General features: G+C 37.9%; 1 protein-coding gene across 1 annotated transcript in view; it reads right to left on the bottom strand.

Annotated features, from left to right (window-relative positions):
• LOC126481730 (titin) overlaps positions 1-22,149 on the bottom strand; it is a 534,189-nt gene that overhangs the window by 237,798 nt on the left and 274,242 nt on the right. The window contains exons 75-79 of the mRNA XM_050105683.1: positions 8,383-19,433; positions 5,198-5,497; positions 1,721-2,035; positions 1,317-1,474; positions 571-825 (exon numbers count right to left, since the gene is read on the bottom strand). Coding sequence (XP_049961640.1) covers positions 571-825; positions 1,317-1,474; positions 1,721-2,035; positions 5,198-5,497; positions 8,383-19,433 — 12,079 coding nt within the window. The remainder of the gene's footprint in view (positions 1-570; positions 826-1,316; positions 1,475-1,720; positions 2,036-5,197; positions 5,498-8,382; positions 19,434-22,149) is intronic.

The raw sequence follows: 22,149 nt of genomic DNA, 5'->3' as shown, positions 1-22,149 counted from the left end.
ATGGAAGAGGATATTTCATAAGTTGGGTGGGTAGGTGATTACTACTTTGTGGGAAGTAGGAAGGATTTTGGGAAGGATATTACCCATTTCAGAGGATGGTGAAAGGTAGTAAAAGCCATGATACATTATGTGATTTACTTACATGGTTTTCTTATGAAACATATAAAATGAAATTAACTCCAATGTAATATCACAATAGTTACAAACCAATTAAACTATACGAAAATGCAAAATAACAGTGAGCCATACAAATTGCATACTCCACAGTAACATCTAATATTAATAGTCAGTCTCTTCCCTAAGCTCAAATGTAAATGTTCAACACGGGATCAAATTTTTTTTTCTTTTTAATTACATTTGTTTAATTTGACAAAGCAGAAATGGCAGAACTGCATCACATCCTATTATATTTTATGAATGTAATCTCTCAAACACATAAGAGAGTGCCAGCTGTTCTTTTAAAACTTTAAATAAGAAAAGTGAACATTAATTATGTTTTAAGATATCAGTACACACTGGAAGAGAAAGAAAGATTACAGTAAATATTGTCCAAGCTATGGTATAACATACCTTGCAAGTGAGTTGCACTGGTTCTCCATCCATGACTCGTAATGGCACTAACTTCTGTTCAAAATGTGGAGCCTCTAACTCTATAGTATCTTCCCATTTCTCATCAGGTATGACAGATAGTGTTGCTGTGCAAGTCACTGATCCAACAACATTCTCTGCACGACATGTATAACTACCTGTCTGTTGTTCATTAACATCTTGCAAAACTAGTAATGACTTATTTGCTTCTGTCACAATCCGTGTTTCTGTTGTTGACTATGAAAAAATAAGATATTTACAATGATCAGAAAGTTTACAATTATATGGGCATGATTAGAATAATCATAATCTGGAAAACCATAGCACTGAATTAGTGACCAAAAAGATTTCTATTCCATCTCTGCCAGGATTTCAGTGGGTACAAAACAAAATGCTTTAACTGTACATTCTGCAAGGCTTTCATTACAGCATTTTTGAAATTCTTACTTTAGTGAATTGATTTAGTAATGACATAACAAGGTAAAAAATTGCCCATATAGTTATACAGCAAATGATTAATTCCATTTAAAATTTTATTTTAAGTTTACATTTAGTGTTCTGAGGTAAAATAATAAATGCTAACGATAAGGCATATCACATAAACTTTTAAACAAAAATAAAATGGCAGCAACACAAATTTGGCAGTTTGTATTTCATCTATTACTGTTAGACACCAACAATGAACAAAGTCAGTCACTTGTCTTTAAACAAAAATAAATTAGTTTTACCTTCACTGGAGTAGACAGATGGAACCATTGGAATGAACATGTAGGGTATGACTCTACAATAGTCTCCAAAATAACAACTTCTCCAACAGTTACAATCTTTGGCTGTAGAGGCTTAATGAAAGATGGTGGCCTTGCTTCAGTCATTTCAGGCTGTTCTTCTAAAATTACAATAATAACAACAGATATTGAAACAGTCTAGCAGTTGCTTTTTGTTTCAAAAAACAAAAGCAAAGTATCAATCTTTTACAGTTTTTCCCAGCGTGACTATCATAAGATACCAAAGCATTTGAGTACACAGGGCTTTATAATCAATAATTCAACAATTACCCATTTGACTATGACTGCTTCCATGCCCAAAGTATGTAGTGATATATCATAATTCTAAGCACAAGGCTAATATTTACCTCTGATAGTGACAGAACAAGATGTTTTGGCCTCTCCAACTGGATTTATAGCACGAACTTCATACATTCCAGTACTGGTTTTGTTTATCTTTTCTATACGTAAAACAGTATGTTTTGTCTCTTTCACAATATCAATTCCCTCTGAAGCCACCACCTCCTTTCCATTGCGAAACCACTTTGCTTTTGGTACAGGTTCTCCTTCAAATGCTGCCATCAGCTCCACAGGCTCATCTTTTACTGCAGCAATGGCTTGTAAGGGACGTGTTATATATGGTGCCCTCATAAACTGTGGCTGTCTTGCTTCTATTGGTTTACCTGCCAAAAAGACAATTTATTTTAGGAACTATGTCTGTAAGAAGGTAGCCAACAAATTTGACAACTAATTTTAGGCTATGTCATAAACCAACCAACTAACCAAAATTTATTCATATTTCTATAATAAATATAAGGAATAATCTTTTTTGTAAACTGAAAAAATAGTTATGCAAAAAAGTCTGAATATTATAAATAAAAGAGTGAGGCAAGCAATTAATTGTTAGGCAACAGTTGTGTAATACATGATGGCTTGTGTTGTTTTTTATTGCATCTGTTAAACAAGTAATTTTCTTAAGTATTGCCACAAGTGGCATTAATGTTTCAATTCATCCTGCATTTTCAAATATATTCTTAGATGTAGTGTGCTAACATTGGTGTCCTAGGCATCATAAAGATACCAAACCAGTAGGTTTCCAGCAATGTGAAAAACTGAAATCTTTTGTTTCAGTTGTTGCTCATGTGGTTTTCAGTTCAAATACCGCTTAGCTTCAGTTCTCCATACTAATATATCCTGTGCAAGCCTTTTCTCTCTGCATAACCACTGCAACTTACATCTGTTTGAACCTGCTTACTGTATTCAAACATTTGACTCAAAATTCAATTTTTACCAGTATAGAATGTTATTTTATCACTATCAATTAAAAATGTTCAATAATTGTGCTTGTGAAACTTTGCCTTGAAAGTGAAGGAAGGTGAAAACCACAGCAATAAAGTAAAACAAAATACCAGTTACTAGCAAAAGTGCAAAAGAGTTGTAAAGAATTAAGATATAAGACATAAGGAAGCTATGGCAAAATAAAAATACAGATACAAAATAAGATAAACAAAGGGATGCAAATAGACATTACCCCAGAGGAATTAAAGGGTATGGATGTAGATGGTGAAAGTGTAATGAGTAATAAACACTGCATACAAGGTGGAGGTAAACACGAGTGTTTGTGGGACTTGAAAGAAAAGTTGATAGATGGAAAATGAAAAATACAGGGAAAGTTAGAAAAGATGAAGTTCAGTCAAATTATAATACAAAGAGTGCACCAAAAACCTCTTACCAAAGACACAAACTGAAATAGTCTCACATTAATATGGGAGAAACAACAAACTCATTCAGCAACTCATAGAGGAGAATTCTCACATCGTATGACATATTGTCCAACTGTATAACACATATTGTCGACTCCACCTAAATCAATCCATTGTTGCCAAAGAGCTGTGATAGCCACGTCAGCATACTCTATTAATGAACAAGCAAGCTCTCCCCTTGATGACGAAACTGCAGAATGTAACATTAAATAGTGAAATTATCTTGTTTTACTATGTTACTATTGATGCAGGAATCAATTAATGTTGAACACCATCTTGAGAATTAACAATAATGATAACACAGAAACATTCTTAGTATTGCCCATACTTCATTTCTAAGAATGAAACAATGTGAAAGGGAGACATTAAATGAGAAGGGAAAGGGAGTGGACACAGTTATAGCCTAAGCCCCATGTTATTCAGATCCACACAATGAGTAAGCAGTAAAGGATACTAAAGAAAATTTTGGCAAGGGATTTGAATATCAAATGGAGGAAATAAAAAAGTTAAGACATGTCAAGACATTATCATTCTGTTAGAGATAGCAAGGGACTTGGAAGATTCGTTGAACACAATGAATATTATCTTGGAAATAAGTTATAGGATGAGGGTCAATAAAACTGAAACAAAGATAATGAAATGCAACTTAATTGAGTCAGATGATGCTAAGGGAATTAGATTAAAAAGAAGGAAGGTTATGGTTTAACATTCTGTTGACAACAAGACAATTAGAAATGTCACAGATTGTAATACTGGGTAAGGACGAAGAAGGATATCACCTGTATTCATATCAAAGGAACGATTCTGACATTTACCTTGAGGAATTAAGAGAAACCACAGAAAACTTAAATTTGGGTAGATGAATAGGATTTAAACTGATGTACACCTGATGTGGATTAAGAAATGAGACAAATAAAGCAGTAGACAAGTTTTGCTGCTTGGGCAGCAAAATAACTGCTAACTACACAATTAAAGAGGATATAAAAGGCTTGAAAGGTGTTACTGAAAAAGAAAAATATGTTAACACGAAACATAAATTTAAGTGTTAGGAAATATTTTCACAAAGTACTTGTTTAGAGTATAGCAACATGGCAAAGTAAAATGTGTATGATAAGCAGCACAGACAAGAACAGAAGTTTTTGAAATGTTGTACTACAGAATAATGCTGAAGATTAGATTGTTAGGTTGAGTAACTGGTTTACTACAGTAGAGGAACTGAACTGAATTGGGAAGAAAAGAGTTCTATAGTTCAGTCTTAGTAAAAGAAGGAAAAGGTTGATAGGAAACAAACTGAGGCATTACAAAATAGTTAATTTGGTAACTGACGGAGACAAATAAAGCAGTAGACAAGTTTTGCTGCTTGGGCAGCAAAATAACTGCTAACTACACAATTAAAGAGGATGTAAAAGGCTTGAAAGGTGTTACTGAAAAAGAGAAATATGTTAACATGAAACATAAATTTAAGTGTTAGGAAATATTGTCACAAAGTACTTGTTTAGAGTATAGCAACATGGCGAAGTAAAATGTGGATGATAAGCAGCACAGACAAGAACAGAAGCTTTTGAAATGTTGTACTACAGAAGAATGCTGAAGATTAGATTGTTAGGTTGAGTAACTGGTTTACTACAGTAGAGGAACTGAACTGAATTGGGAAGAAAAGAGTTCTATGGTTCAGTCTTACTAAAAGAAGGAAAAGGTTGATAGGAAACAAACTGAGGCATTACAAAATAGTTGATTTGGTAACTGAGGGAGGTGTAGGAGTAAATATCGTAGAGTGAGACAAAGGCTTGAAAACAACAATCAGGTTCAAATGGAGGTAGACTGCAACAACTACACAGACATGAAAAGACTTACACAACATAGACTAATGTCCACAGCTGCACCAAACCAGTCTTTGGACTGATAAGATAATCACATATTTTGAGACAAAAGACCAGTGTAACCAACTTCAGAGAGATCAAGCACAACCTACACATGGGATTATATATTAGCAGTAGAATCAAAATTGGTTTTTAATATGCACAAAAATGATTATTAGTTATTAGGTACCAAAAATGGAGAGCAATTTTTGTTTTCTCTTACCAAGTACAAGATTTGCTCGGCATTCTGCTCGGCCAAATTTGTTAATGGCTTGTACACTGTACACTGCTTCATCATGTTCCGTTGGTTCACTGATAATCAAACTCGCAGTTCCAGATTCAGGATTGTAGTACATTTCCTGGCCAGGTCCAGAGAACACTTTCTGACCATCACGTAACCAAACTACTTCAGGTGTAGGCTCACCAACAACAACACATTTCAGCTCAGCAGGACGTCCAGGAACAGCTGACAGTGGTTTCAGTTGCTCAGTAAAATGAGGAGCCCTGCCCATTTCTGGTTTCTCTGCAGATGTAAAATAATATTATAATCCCAGTTTTATGAAAGATCTATTTAGTCTTATAGCAGCCCACACTAAAGTAATATAAAAATGTGTTATACAGCAGTTCATTCATATTTCAAATCTAGGAGCTGTAAGAAGCAAACAATGGAAACTCCAGCCTGGAATGTTAACAATATTAGGAATAGGAAAAGGATAGATTGCTACTCACTGTAAAGATGACAAGTTGCAGATTGGCACAATGAAAGAGACAGTTACTCAGTCATATTTTGGCTAAAGTCTTTTTCAGGAAAGGAAACACACACATTCACACAAGCGAGCACACCTCTCACACACACACACACACACACACACACACACACACACACACACACACACACACACATATGACCACTGTCTCCACCAGCTGCGACTGGTATCAAGGTGGTCATGTGTGCATGATGTGTGCTTGCTTATGTGAATGTGTACGTGGTTTTTTTCTGAAGAAGGCTTTGAATGAAAGCTAAATGTGTAACAGTCTTTTCATTGTAACTGTCTGCAACTCAACGTGGCTTCTTTGTAGTGAGTAATAAATCTATCCTTTTCCTAATATTGTTGAAGTTGTAAGAAGATAATTTAGAGCTAAGATATAAAGCGTGTCACTCGTACTACGTTGAAAAAAAAAAAAAAAAAAATTATATATAATCGTGACAGTTACCAGAAATTCACTTTTTGCTTCTCTGGCATGACTATATTCAAAAACCACATATACTGATCCTCTTTCAGTGCCTTCACAGTCATGCTCACACATGCTGGTCATATGGGTCCATAAATTTTCTGGTTACGGGTTAAGCTTTTTTTTATATATATGTTTATGATTTGAAAGCCAACACTTTTAAATTATTTTAAAATGTTTATCATTTGATAGCAAATACTTTTCAATTGTACCTACCTTGACTGTGTAAAACTAGCATGCAAAAAACTAACTGACATTAGTAATCAGTCACTGGGATTTACAAGCTGTACTATGCATCTAATTTTTTTTAATAATTTCATGATGCCCACAACTGCTCATTATTGTGTCCAGCTGGATACATTTGATACTTCTTTCACTATAAAATATGTATAATGAGAAATATTTTATGATCAGACAGCTAAAAAAATGCATCCAAGTAACTGAAAAAGGCCTAAACCCGAAATTATGCAATTGCATGGAAAATAAAAATTAACAATTGCTGGCATCACGGTGACATTAAAAGAAACTCAAAGCTAGTGTGGATCCAGGATCAAGGAAAATCATCGATATTAACTTTCTTTATCAGGTAGTTGCGATGTACATTTGAGATACTGCATCTGTATTATCATCCAGATGAGTGATATAACGATCATTATTGCAGGACACACTGTTATATATTAAAAGACTTCCTCAGATGCACCTTCTGCTCATTTCAAACTTCAACTTTTATAGTGCTTCTGGGCAAAGATTACACTTACTCATGCAGTAGGGTGTTAATAAATTATGAGTGGAGAACCATGTAAGCATTAGAATGTGTGATACTCAGTCTATTAATGATACATAAATAAAGTTCTGTGACTTCTACTGATACTTGTACAAATTTCAAAATTTCTTGAGAGTAAATAAAAAATATCATAACAGTTTAAATGAAAACATAATAAATAAAGCTCACAAAATCTTGGATTAATGTTTCACAGATTATTTTGCTGTGTCAGATCTGTATGTAAATTCAAGGTTCAGTGACTTCCTCTGTTGTGAGTGACAGGAGACAAAAGCTTGAGTTTATATATAAATTTGATGCAGCAAGAAATCCATGAACAGAGGTTATAGTCATCGCAAGTCATAAAATATGCAGAAACTAATATATCAGAATCTGCTTGAAACAGATAATTTGAACCAATAAGTATTTCAACTTTTTGTCAATTCAAGGTAAACACGTGAAGTTGATAAATATGCTCCACACGACCATGCAAAACAAAAACTGCAGATATACATGAATGTGTAAATGGTGTTATGTACCAACATCTAATACAAACATTTTCCCAACAGAGTCTTGCCATAATAAAGGAGTTCAGAGTAAATTCTGAACAAATCTTCAAATTTTTCCCACAAAAGTCCATTATAAGTGTACACAATTTGTACACTGATGAGTTACAAAGCAGTGTTGAACGTTACTCAATAATGAAATTCATGCAATTACAGTAACTAATTTTTGCCCTTTCACACACAACTTAAAAGAGCTAAGTAAAAAAAAAGCAAACTTACTGTTGGCCATTGCATACAGTTGAGCTAGGATACATTTCTAATTGATAATAGTAAAAATTAGGACTTCAACTGCTAGCTCCCTGTGCAAAGCAAAGCTAAGGGGCTACTGAATAAATATTCTGGCATTATGCCTGAGGGTTCACCAAAGAGTAGCCAAGAGTCTCACACAAGTTCCTAAAGCATCTGAGTGTGCCAAGATTTCACAGAAATTTCATGCTATTTATATAAATGAAGCCGACAATAAACACAAAGTCGAAAATAAAAAAAAAATAAAAAACAATCTTTACAGCCAACAAACGTAAATAACATGCAAATTAAAATGTTTCAAACTCTAAAATATGAATGTATATCCATATCTGTATCATCTGGCACTGATAATACATGATATGCACCTTACATTATTCAACACTTTCCTATGTCACATGCAATTCACAATAACAATAATTTTTTCCTACAATATGAGATCTAATGGTCAAAAAAGTTCAAACAGCATGCCACCTGGAGGAAGAAGCAGCAATAAGATCAAAAACTAAGAAAAAAAAATCCACAACTCCTTTCCAAATTTTGCCTCCACAAAACATATGCAGTAGTTAGGGGACAGAGCATGCTAATTTACATGTGTGCACATACCCAAAATGATCAAATTTGCTGCGGATGTAGCCACACCAGCAGGATTTGAAGCACGGCAGGAATAAATACCAACATCTTCTTTAAATACATCCCTTATTTCAAGTGTCACAACTTTTTCACGAACTGACGTCTGTATGCGATTTGACAAAGGCAACGGTTTTTCATTAACAAACCAAGTCAATTCAGGGAAAGGCTTTCCTTCAACTTCACAAATAAATGTTGCTTTCTTGTTTGGTTCCACCATGGCAGGTGTCAATTTTCTAACAAATCTTGGGGGTACAGCTTTTGAAATACTTTTAGTGGCTTCTGTGACTGTCTTTTGTACCACTGTCTGACTGACTGTGTGATGAACATCAAGATTTTCCACGTCTTGAATGGGTTCCTCTGGAATCTTCAACACGCTATCAGTCACCCGCTTCTGAGACACAATTTCCAATTCACTTAATGGTGTACTATCAGAAAGAATTGTGGGTCGGGATTCTTCAGGAACTTTCTTTCTGGAAAAAGTATCCACCTTAATGTCTTTGTGCCAATCAAGAGTTTCTGTAGTAGCTTCCACCTGCACGCTCTCAGACAGTAATTTCTCTTTATCTGAAGGGTGCACAGCTTTGGGTTTTGCCAAGGCAATTTCACCTACAGATACTAAATCTTTCATCATCTCATCTTGTTCATCAATCAGTCTTACAGGAAGTAGCATTGGTTTCTCATCTAGAACTTCCTTTAAAATATCTGGAGCATCTGCAAGTTTAGGCATATCAGGAGTCATGGTAACTTTAGACACTTCTGGAGCAGTGTCCGTTAATTCCTCCACATCAAGTGGAGCCTCCTTCATAGGCACTGGTTTCTTTTTTCTCCAAGGTACACTGGGTTTTTTGGTAGGAGTGTCATCCTTAGGCAACTCTTCTGATTTCAGCTCCTGCAAATTTTTTTCTTCCCCTATTTGGTTTTCTCCTACTTCTTTTATAGTTACACCCTGTTTCTCTGTAATTACTTCTTTTTCGTCCTTCTTCACAGGTTTTAGCATAACTTCCTGTACCTCATCTACTGATGGTTTCTCTCTAGGTACAGGCTTCAATCGCAATTCTTTCCTATCATCGGTTTTCTCAGGAACACTCTTTTTGACAGGTTTCAAAGTAATTTCCTCCTTTTCCAGTTCAGGTGCCTCATGTTTCTTTCCACGTCGCCAAGGTACTTTGGTGATCTCCTTACTATCTTGTAAGGGAGATTCCTCATTACTTGGAATTAAAGGTACTTCCCTTTCAGATACAAGTTTCTCTAATGGTTTTTGTTTCTCCACTGCTGGTTCAAGTTTAAGGGTAATTCTTTCCAAGTCTTCGGCTGTTGGCTTCGGTTTCTCAACAGGCTTCAACTGTACAATTTCTCTTTCTTCTGTCTCCACTGGAATATCCTTCTTCACTGGTTTCAAAATAATCTCCTCTTTCTCCTGAACAGGTTGTTTAGGCTTCTTTCCTCGTACCCATGGTACTTGCGATACCTGATCTTGATCTGGTGCCTCAGGCTTTTCCTCAACAGATACTCCTTCTGGAACAGAGTAGGCTTTCTCTTCCGTATCATGTAGAGTGTCCTTAAGGCTCTCTGGTTTCTTTACTTTCTTGGTCTCTTTCGGTTTTTCTGCAGTTGTGCCTTCTTTAGCCAACTCCCTTGGAAGAGATTCCTCTTCTTTGAATACTTCCTTTGTGTCCTTCTTCACAGGTTTCAGCACTAACTTGTCTTCTTCTACTGATTTTGGTTTATGTCTCTGTACAGGTTTCAACTGTACAATTTCCTTTTCTTCTGTCTTCTCTGGAATATCCTTCTTCACCGGCTTCAATGAAATCTCTTCTTTCTCCTGTTCAGGTTGTTTAGGTTTCTTTCCTCGAACCCATGGTAAATGCGATACCTGATCTTTCTCTGGTGCCTCAGGCTTTTCCTCAACAGATCTTTCTGGAACCATCTCTGGTTTCTCTTCCACATCCTGTGGTGCCTCTTTCAATCTCTTTGGTTTCTTGACTCTCTTTATCTCTTTTGATTTTTCTACAATTGTATCTTCTTCAGTCACCTCCATTGCGAGAGACTCCTCTTTTCTAATTACTTCCTGTGTCTCCTTCTTCACAGGTTTTAGAACTATTTTATCCTCTTCTTCTGCTGTTGGTTTATGTCTCTGTACAGGTTTCAACTGTACTATTTCCTTTTCTTCTGTCTTCTCTGGGATATCCTTCTTCACTGGTTTCAAAGTGATCTCTTCTTTCTGCTGAACAGGTTGTTTAGGTTTCTTTTCTCGTACCCATGGTACATGAGATACCTGATCTTCATCTGGTGCCTCAGGCTTTTCCTCATCAGATACTTTCTCTGGAACAATGTCAGCTTTTTCTTCCATATCATGTGGAGTCTCTTTTAAGCTCTCTGGTTTCTTTACTTTCTTGGTCTCTTTTGGTTTTTCTGCAGTTGAGTCTTCTTCAGCCAACTCCGTTGGTTGAGATTCCTCTTCTTTGAATACTGCCTTTGTGTCCTTCTTCATAGGTTTCAGCACTAACTTGTCTTCTTCTTCTGCTTTTGGTATATGTCTCTGTACAGGTTTCAATTGTACAATTTCTGTTTCTTCTGTCTTCTCTGGAATATCCTTCTTCACCGGCTTCAATGAAATCTCTTCTTTCTCCTGTTCAGGTTGTTTAGGTTTCTTTCCTCGCACCCATGGTAAATGTGATACCTGATCTTTCTCTGGTGCCTCAGGCTTTTCCTCAACAGATAGTCTTTCTGGAACCATCTCTGGTTTCTCTTCCACATCTTGTGACCTCTCTTTCAAGCTCTTGGGTTTCTTAACTTTCTTGATCTCTTTTGATTTTTCAACAATTTTATCTTCTTCAGTCACCTCCATTGCAAGAGACTCCTCTTTTCTAATTACTTCCTGTGTCTCCTTCTTCACAAGTTCCAGCACTATTTTATCCTCTTCTTCTGCTGTTGGTTTATGTCTCTGTACAGGTTTCAACTGTACTATTTCCTTTTCTTCTGCCTTCTCTGGGATATCCTTCTTCACTGGTTTCAAAGTGATCTCTTCTTTCTGCTGAACAGGTTGTTTAGGTTTCTTTCCTCGTACCCATGGTACATGAGATACCTGATCTTGATCTGGTGCCTCAGGCTTTTCCTCATCAGATACTTTCTCTGGAACAATGTCAGCTTTTTCTTCCATATCATGTGGAGTCTCTTTTAAGCTCTCTGGTTTCTTTACTTTCTTGGTCTCTTTTGGTTTTTCTGCAGTTGTGTCTTCTTTAGCCAACTCCCTTGGTTGATATTCCTCTTCTTTGAATACTTCCTTTGTGTCTTTCTTCACAGGTTTCAGCACTAACTTGTCTTGTTCTTCTGCTTTTGGTTTATGTCTCTGTACAGGTTTCAACTGTACAATTTCTGTATCTTCCGTCTTCTGTGGAATATCCTTCTTCACTGGCTTCAAAGTAATCTCTTCTTTCTCCTGAAGAGGTTGTTTAGATTTCTTTCCTCGTACCCATGGTAAATGCGATACTTGATCTTGCTCTGGTGCCTCAGGCTTTTCCTCAACAGATAGTCTTTCTGGAACCGTCTCTGGTTTCTCTTCCACATCTTGTGGCGTCTCTTTCAAGCTCTTGGGTTTCTTGACTTTCTTTATCTCTTTTGATTTTTCTACAATTGCATCTTCTTCAGTCACTTCCATTGCAAGAGACTCCTCTTTTCTAATTACTTCCTGTGTCTCCTTCTTCACAGGTTTTAGCACTATTTTATCCTCTTCTTCTGCTGTTGGTTTATGTCTCTGTACAGGTTTCAACTGTACTATTTCCTTTTCTTCTGCCTTCTCTGGGATATCCTTTTTCACTGGTTTCAAAGTGATCTCTTCTTTCTGCTGAACAGGTTGTTTAGGTTTCTTTCCTCGTACCCATGGTACATGAGATACCTGATCTTGATCTGGTGCCTCAGGCTTTTCCTCATCAGATACTTTCTCTGGAACAATGTCAGCTTTTTCTTCCATATCATGTGGAGTCTCTTTTAAGCTCTCTGGTTTCTTTACTTTCTTGGTCTCTTTTGGTTTTTCTGCAGTTGTGTCTTCTTTAGCCAACTCCCTTGGTTGATATTCCTCTTCTTTGAATACTTCTTTTGTGTCTTTCTTCACAGGTTTCAGCACTAACTTGTCTTCTTCTTCTGCTTTTGGTATATGTCTCTGTACAGGTTTCAACTGTACAGTTTCTGTTTCTTCTGTCTTCTGTGGAATATCCTTCTTCACTGGCTTCAAAGTAATCTCTTCTTTCTCCTGAACAGGTTGTTTAGGTTTCTTTCCTCGTACCCATGGTAAATGCGATACCTGATCTTGCTCTGGTGCCTCAGGCTTTTCCTCAACAGATAGTCTTTCTGGAACCATCTCTGGTTTCTCTTCCACATCTTGTGACCTCTCTTTCAAGCTCTTGGGTTTCTTAACTTTCTTGATCTCTTTTGATTTTTCAACAATTTTATCTTCTTCAGTCACCTCCATTGCAAGAGACTCCTCTTTTCTAATTACTTCCTGTGTCTCCTTCTTCACAAGTTCCAGCACTATTTTATCCTCTTCTTCTGCTGTTGGTTTATGTCTCTGTACAGGTTTCAACTGTACTATTTCCTTTTCTTCTGCCTTCTCTGGGATATCCTTCTTCACTGGTTTCAAAGTGATCTCTTCTTTCTGCTGAACAGGTTGTTTAGGTTTCTTTCCTCGTACCCATGGTACATGAGATACCTGATCTTGATCTGGTGCCTCAGGCTTTTCCTCATCAGATACTTTCTCTGGAACAATGTCAGCTTTTTCTTCCATATCATGTGGAGTCTCTTTTAAGCTCTCTGGTTTCTTTACTTTCTTGGTCTCTTTTGGTTTTTCTGCAGTTGTGTCTTCTTTAGCCAACTCCCTTGGTTGATATTCCTCTTCTTTGAATACTTCCTTTGTGTCTTTCTTCACAGGTTTCAGCACTAACTTGTCTTGTTCTTCTGCTTTTGGTTTATGTCTCTGTACAGGTTTCAACTGTACAATTTCTGTATCTTCCGTCTTCTGTGGAATATCCTTCTTCACTGGCTTCAAAGTAATCTCTTCTTTCTCCTGAAGAGGTTGTTTAGATTTCTTTCCTCGTACCCATGGTAAATGCGATACTTGATCTTGCTCTGGTGCCTCAGGCTTTTCCTCAACAGATAGTCTTTCTGGAACCGTCTCTGGTTTCTCTTCCACATCTTGTGGCGTCTCTTTCAAGCTCTTGGGTTTCTTGACTTTCTTTATCTCTTTTGATTTTTCTACAATTGCATCTTCTTCAGTCACTTCCATTGCAAGAGACTCCTCTTTTCTAATTACTTCCTGTGTCTCCTTCTTCACAGGTTTTAGCACTATTTTATCCTCTTCTTCTGCTGTTGGTTTATGTCTCTGTACAGGTTTCAACTGTACTATTTCCTTTTCTTCTGCCTTCTCTGGGATATCCTTTTTCACTGGTTTCAAAGTGATCTCTTCTTTCTGCTGAACAGGTTGTTTAGGTTTCTTTCCTCGTACCCATGGTACATGAGATACCTGATCTTGATCTGGTGCCTCAGGCTTTTCCTCATCAGATACTTTCTCTGGAACAATGTCAGCTTTTTCTTCCATATCATGTGGAGTCTCTTTTAAGCTCTCTGGTTTCTTTACTTTCTTGGTCTCTTTTGGTTTTTCTGCAGTTGTGTCTTCTTTAGCCAACTCCCTTGGTTGATATTCCTCTTCTTTGAATACTTCTTTTGTGTCTTTCTTCACAGGTTTCAGCACTAACTTGTCTTCTTCTTCTGCTTTTGGTATATGTCTCTGTACAGGTTTCAACTGTACAGTTTCTGTTTCTTCTGTCTTCTGTGGAATATCCTTCTTCACTGGCTTCAAAGTAATCTCTTCTTTCTCCTGAACAGGTTGTTTAGGTTTCTTTCCTCGTACCCATGGTAAATGCGATACCTGATCTTGCTCTGGTGCCTCAGGCTTTTCCTCAACAGATAGTCTTTCTGGAACCATCTCTGGTTTCTCTTCCGCATCCTGTGGTGCCTCTTTCAAGCTCTTTGGTTTTTTGACTCTCTTTATCTCATTTGATTTTTCTACAGTTGTATCTTCTTCAGTCACCTCCATTTCGGTAGACTCCTCTTTTCTAATTACTTCCTGTGTCTCCTTCTTCACAGGTTTCAGCACTATTTTATCCTCTTCTTCTGCTGTTGGTTTATGCCTCTGTACAGGTTTCAACTGTACTATTTCCTTTTCTTCAGTCTTCTCTGGAATATCCTTCTTCACTGGTTTCAAAGTGATCTCTTCTTTCTGCTGAACCGGTTGTTTAGGTTTCTTTCCTCGTACCCATGGTACACGCGATACCTCTACTTGTTCTGGTGCTTCAGGCTTTTCCGGAACTGACACTCCTTCTGGGGCAATGTCTGCTTCCTCTTCCACATCACGTGGTACCTCTGTCATACTCTTTGGCTTCTTTACAATTTCAATCTCTTTTGGTTTTTCTGGAATTATGTCTTCTTTAGGCACTTCCCTTGGAAGAGTTTCCTCTTCTTTTGTTATTTTCTTTTCATCCTTCTTCACAGGTTTTAGCCCTATTTTGTCTTTTTCTTCTGTCATTGGTTTCTGTTTCTCTACAGGCTTCAATTGTACAATTTCTCTTTCTTCTATCTTCTCTGGAATATCTTTCTTGACTGGTTTCAAAGTAATTTTCTCTTTCTCCTGAACAGGTTGTTTAGGTTTCTTTCCTCGTGCCCACGGTAAGCGCGATACCTGATCTTCCACTGGTACCTCAGGCTTTTCCTCAACAGACACTCCTTCTGGAACTATGTCTACTTTCTCTTCCACATCACGTGGAACCTCTTTCTGACTCTCTGGTTTCTTTATACTTTTGAGCTGTTTTGGTTTTTCTACAGTTGTGTCTTCTTTAGGCACTTCCCTTGGAAGAGATTCCTCTTCATTGCTTATTACCTTTGTGTCCTTCTTCACAGGTTTCAGCATTATCTCATCCTCTTCTGCTGCTGTTGGTTTATATCTCTGTACAGGCTTCAACTGAACTGTCTCCTTTTCTTCTATCTTCTCTGGAATATCCTTCTTCACTGGCTTCAAAGTAATGTCTTCTTTCTCCTGAACAGGTTGTTTAGGTTTCTTTCCTCGTACCCATGGTAAATGTGATACCTCATCTTGCTCTGGTGCCTCAGGTTTTTCCTCAACAGATAATCTTTCTGGAACCATCTCTGGTTTCTCTTCCACATCATGTGGCATCTCTTTCAAGCTCTCGGGTTTCTTGACTTTCTTTATCTCTTTTGATTTTTCTACAATTGTATCTTCTTCAGTCACCTCCATTGCAAGAGACTCCTCTTTTCTAATTACTTCCTGTGTCTCCTTCTTCACATGTTTCAGCACTATTTTATCCTCTTCTTCTGCTGTTGGTTTATGTCTCTGTACAGGCTTCAACTGTACTATTTCCTTTTCTTCTATCTTCTCTGGAATATCCTTCTTCACTGGCTTCAAAGTAATCTCTTCTTTCTCCTGTTCAGGTTGTTTAGGTTTCTTTCCTCGTACCCATGGTAAATGCGATACCTGATCTTGTTCTGGTGCCTCAGGCTTTTCCTTAGCAGGTAGTCTTTCTGGAACCATCTCTGGTTTCTCTTCCACATCCTGTGGTGCCTCTTTCAAGCTCTTTGGTTTTTTGACTCTCTTTATCTCTTTTGATTTTTCTACAGTTGTATCTTCTTCAGTCACCTCCATTTCGGTAGACTCCTCTTTTCTAATTACTTCCTGTGTCTCCTTCTTCACAGGTTTCAGCACTATTTTATCTTCTTCTTCTGCTGTTGGTTTATGTCTCTGTACAGGCTTCAACTGTACTATTTCCTTTTCTTCTATCTTCTCTGGAATATCCTTCTTCACTGGCTTCAAAGTAATCTCTTCTTTCTCCTGTTCAGGTTGTTTAGGTTTCTTTCCTCGTACCCATGGTAAATGCGATACCTGATCTTGTTCTGGTGCCTCAGGCTTTTCCTTAGCAGGTAGTCTTTCTGGAACCATCTCTGGTTTCTCTTCCGCATCCTGTGGTGCCTCTTTCAAGCTCTTTGGTTTTTTGACTCTCTTTATCTCTTTTGATTTTTCTACAGTTGTATCTTCTTCAGTCACCTCCATTTCGGTAGACTCCTCTTTTCTAATTACTTCCTGTGTCTCCTTCTTCACAGGTTTCAGCACTATTTTATCTTCTTCTTCTGCTGTTGGTTTATGTCTCTGTACAGGCTTCAACTGTACTATTTCCTTTTCTTCTATCTTCTCTGGAATATCCTTCTTCACTGGCTTCAAAGTAATCTCTTCTTTCTCCTGTTCAGGTTGTTTAGGTTTCTTTCCTCGTACCCATGGTAAATGCGATACCTGATCTTGTTCTGGTGCCTCAGGCTTTTCCTTAGCAGGTAGTCTTTCTGGAACCATCTCTGGTTTCTCTTCCGCATCCTGTGGTGCCTCTTTCAAGCTCTTTGGTTTTTTGACTCTCTTTATCTCTTTTGATTTTTCTACAGTTGTATCTTCTTCAGTCACCTCCATTTCGGTAGACTCCTCTTTTCTAATTACTTCCTGTGTCTCCTTCTTCACAGGTTTCAGCACTATCTTATCTTCTTCTTCTGCTGTTGGTTTATGTCTCTGTACAGGCTTCAACTGTACTATTTCCTTTTCTTCTATCTTCTCTGGAATATCCTTCTTCACTGGTTTCAAAGTGATCTCTTCTTTCTGCTGAACCAGTTGTTTAGGTTTCTTTCCTCGTACCCATGGTACACGCGACACCTCCTCTTGCTCTGGTGCTTCAGGCTTTTCTGGAATTGACACTCCTTCTGGAGCAATGTCTGCTTCCTCTTCCATATCACGTGGTACCTCTGTCATACTCTTTGGCTTCTTTACAATTTCGATCTCTTTTGGTTTTTTTGGAATTATGTCTCCTTTAGGCACTTCCCTTGGAAGAGTTTCCTCTCCTTTTGTTATTTCTTTTTCATCCTTCTTCACAGGTTTCAGCATTATTTTGTCTTTTTCTTCTGCCATTGGTTTCTGTTTCTCTACAGGCTTCAACTGTACAATTTCTCTTTCTTCTGTCTTCTCTGGAATACCTTTCTTCACTGGTTTCAAAGTAATTTCCTCTTTCTCCTGAACAGGTTGTTTAGGCTTCTTTCCTCGTGCCCACGGTAAGCGCGATACCTGATCTTCCTCTGGTACCTCAGGCTTTTCCTCAACAGAGACTCCTTCTGGAACTATGTCTGCTTTCTCTTCCACATCACGTGGAACCACTTTCAGACTCTCTGGTTTCTTTATGCTTTTGATCTCTTTTGGTTTTTCTTCAGTTGTCTCTCCCTTAGGCACTTCCCTTGGAAGAGATTCCTCTTCTTTGCTTATTTCCTTTGTGTCCTTCTTCACAGGTTTCAGCATTTTTTCATCCTCTTCTGCTGCTGTTGGTTTATGTCTCTGTACAGGCTTCAACTGTACTATTTCCTTTTCTTCTATCTTCTCTGGAATACCCTTCTTCACTGGTTTCAAAGTAATTTCCTCTTTCTCCTGAACAGGTTGTTTAGGCTTCTTTCCTCGTACCCACGGTAAGCGCGATACCTGATCTTCCTCTGGTACCTCAGGCTTTTCCTCAACAGACACTCCTTCTGGAACTATGTCTGCTTTCTCTTCCACATCACATGGAGCCTCTTTCAGACTTTCTGGTTTCTTTATACTTTTGACTTCTTTTGGTTTTTCTACAGTTGTGTCTCCTTTAGGCACTTCCCTTGGAAGAGATTCCTCTTCTTTGAATACTTCCTTTGTGTCCTTCTTCACAGGTTTCAACATTATTTTGTCTTCTACTTCTGCTGTTGGTTTATGTCTCTGTACAGGCTTCAACTGTACTACTTCCTTTTCGTCTCTCTTCTCTGGAATATCCTTTTTCACTGGTTTCAACATTATCTTCTCTTTCTCCTGATCAGGTTGTTTAGGTTTCTTTCCTCGTACCCATGGTAAATGTGATACCTGCTCTTGTACTGGTGCCTCAGGCTTTGGTTCAAGTGATGCCTCTTCAGGAACAATGTCAACTTTCTGGTGCACATCATGTGTATATCCTTTCAAGCTTTCTGGTTTCTTGGTTCTCCATGGTACTGTTGATTTTTCTGCATTTTTATCATCTTTTGTCAAGTCTGTCACTAGTGGACTCCTTTTTGTATCATTATCATCCAACATGTCTGCTGGCAATGTCTTGTCTGAAGGTTTTCCTTTTCGAAAGAATCTTTCTGTCCTTTCTCTCTCTTGTTGCACTCCTAATAGTGTCACATCATCTTCTTCTGTCACTGTTATTCTGCTATCTTTTTTTATGTGCTTCCTTCTTTGATCCTCTTTCTTTGGCAAATGTGGTGTCTTTTGTCTTTCTTCAAGTGTTTCTTTCCTTTGGTCCAAATGTAAAATTGTTGAATCTTCTTCTGTGGCTATCTGCTCTATTCCCGTTGTCTTGTCCATAACACCGTACAGCGAATCATCAGTGTCAGTCCTGCTATATTGTTCTTCAGGTCTTTCACTTCTAATATCTATATCCTGCCGAACTTTCTTTTTAAGCTGTACCCCCCAACTGACAGTTTTCAACTGTACTTCCTCAAGATGCTCTTTATCAATACTCCTCCGGTGCTGAGCAGTTCTTTTTAGCTGTATTTTCTCCTGTGTCCAGGGAACTGTGGTTTGTGATGGGTGCACGGGAAAAAGCTGCTTACGCCTGGGTTTCCTCCACGGCAGCGTCTCATCGCCAACTGGTAACTGGACTGCATCGTATGAATCCTCCTGTATATAATCATGTCCAGCACCACTACCGTCAGCATCTGCTTCTTGACCATCTCCTGACATCCCACCAGTTTTCGGGATTGAACCATGATGACTAGAAGAATATCCAGGATGTGGTATTTTTGGTGCTCCTGAGCCTGGATGGACTGTTGAAACATCTCTCCGTCCTGCAAAGCCATAATGCACCGACACGCCACATGTTGTCTGTTTTTGGTGTAATATGAGTACATATATTGTATTCATTAAATATGCATCTTTGCTATACACATTTTATACAAAAATATTATTCAAATATGCTTCTAAGGGTGTGATCTCTATTTTTGTTAAACAGCACTGAATATTTGTTTCTTTTAAAAGATGAATGACTTTCCAAAGGAATGCTTTCCAACTAAAGAGAAATCTCAAAAGATTCCATGAATGAAATTGTGTGTCTAATCAGTAATAAATGATTTAAAGTATACAATGATCACCATCTGATATGAGAGACAAAGTAGCTAATCAACAAAAACAAATATTGAAAAAAACTATCCCCCCCCCCCCCCTTTAGCAGTTTGCCACAGTCCTTTTTATTTATTTGGTCTGGTCTAAAATTTTTCAGCAGCCTGACTCCACTCCACATCACACTGACACATAACTCTTCTCAGGAAATAAAAATGAACAGCATCTCCTCTTGAAATAACATCTGTTCACAGATGTACACACAAAGGCAAAAGAGTTATAAGCATTTGGGCCAACAAATTCCTTCATCCATCATCGAAGCACCACCCAAACTGTTTGCCAAAGAAAAGACAGCAGGAGAGGGCATGGCAGGAAATGTAAACAAAGATCAACACCGACAATTTTTGAAAATACTGTAGTTAAAACTGTAGCAGGAGGCTTTGCAGTAGTGCTCATAATGGGACAGTTTTTTTGCAGGTGGATCTTTCATTGTATTTCATTTGGAACCCCAAGTTGTTTCAACTGAACAGCAAAAACGGAATTTCAAACACCTGGCCTCCATGATCCTGGGGTAATGTTGCTTCCTCGAATTTAATATGCAGCATGAAGCATCTGTTGCACTTTACATATTTTTGACACACTGAAGACACAAATAATCTATTTACATATTCGATCCTGTATCAGGTGTGCATCCAAGACAGAAATATTTCACCTTCCAATATTTATGCTGTTAACAGTACAGCCATATTCAAGATAAGTTGGTGACTGAATTAAAACCACTTTGCACAATGATATACTGTGTAGTAAAATGCACATGTGTCATAGAGAAGACAGTTATAACAACAACACCAGTCACAAATAAAACTTATGCGTCTAAGAATAAAATGTAGCAAATGCCAAATAAGCAAATCTGCAGTGCTTACAAACTAGGTTCTTAAATATGAAAATAAACAGCATGTGTTGCAATGACAAGCAGCAAAGATTTAGAAAAATAATTTCTTTGCGAGTGCACATGAGAAAGTAGTGGTTTCCAAGAATAGTACAAGAGCAGCACCTTGAACACCACTGACTCACCTGCCTTCTGCAGCCCACCAAATCTACAGTGGCTGAACACTGATTTCCACTGAATTCCGTGTCTTACGTGAAAGTCAAGTTACTGGACACAGCCTCATCCTTCTGGGATTCAGTGGTGAAGGAAGGTTTGGAAATACAGTTGGCAGACAACTACTCAACTGAGACAGGGCATACCAGCTCGATAATAAACAGAAATCACTCACTTCATGTGTGCAGTCTCAGAGGAGTTACTGTTTTGAGTCTTCACTGCCTTGCTTTCCCACCTGTGCCATCCATTTTAATAACTAAACCCATGACTTATAAGTACTGTGGATTTTCTGACTCGGTAATTGCTATATTTTATTCCTAGACACATAAATTTTATTTGCAATCAGTGCTATTGCACCAGTTGTCTTACCTCATTCACACACGCACTTTACTTCACAGTATACCATTGTGTCAAGTACTTGTAATTCAATTACCAACTTGTCTCAAAGATTCCTGAAGGTATCAGATTTGTATTTTCAATGTAATTATGCAGTTTTGGGTTCCAAACTAGTTGTTCTACATTTACTGTGTTGCTGTTTGCACATTCATAAAATCGCTGTACACCTCAAACACATCTACAAACTAATAACTCTATGACATAAAATACTTTATGAGCATTATAAATTAAACCACTGCATGCTCCTATACACTTGAGCAATGTGGACTTGAACCCACTGTACTTAATTCAAATCTTCAGAAAGGCAATACACAATTAATAGTATATCCTATCTCAGAAAAGTATACGAGGTAACTTTGCTAAATGGGGACAAACTACAGGAAACAATTCCTGAGAGGATAAGAAGCAAGACATGTCATATGGACGTATGGCCAGAAATGCATTCCGAGGGAGGTACAACCACTTTAAGGTGACGATAAAAGATCTTTGACGGTGTAGGTTTCAATGACTGAAAGCTCACATAAGAAGATGCAAGACATGTCGGGAACATTTGAGCTCCACATTTGAGATGGCAGTGAGCTGGAGCAACATGAAATACCAGGCACACTAGCCTTAGTAACGAAAAATGCATGTCTCACAACAGGGGAGGCAGTGGCACCCCAGGAAGTGCAGATATGCCTCACCTGTGAGGCATTGTGGAATGATAACTGGTCCCACAGAGTGGTTGCCAACAGTCCCCACACTGAGGTTGAACTAATGTCGACAGTTTGCTGCCAATTTATTGTGGAGACTCTTGGCAGCACATGGGCAAATGTTGTGAAGGTCGATGATACCATCTCTCACAGAGGATATGGATGGTGGCAGTTGTAATGGAGAACATTCCACACAGTTGTACAGCTCGCCATGTGTTGGCAGGCCACCTGCCTGATGCTGATACCAGGATCACTGTTAAAATATTTTTTTATCTCCACCTACAAGAGGGTGTTCCTGCCTTAGAATAGATTAACACATTTTTGTTCCTTATCTTCTCAGAGATCGT

This window comes from Schistocerca serialis, chromosome 5 (assembly GCF_023864345.2).
Source record: "Schistocerca serialis cubense isolate TAMUIC-IGC-003099 chromosome 5, iqSchSeri2.2, whole genome shotgun sequence".
NCBI lineage: Eukaryota > Metazoa > Arthropoda > Insecta > Orthoptera > Acrididae > Schistocerca > Schistocerca serialis.
Note: the sequence above shows the minus strand (reverse complement) of the source record. Positions and strands in the feature narration are given on the sequence as shown.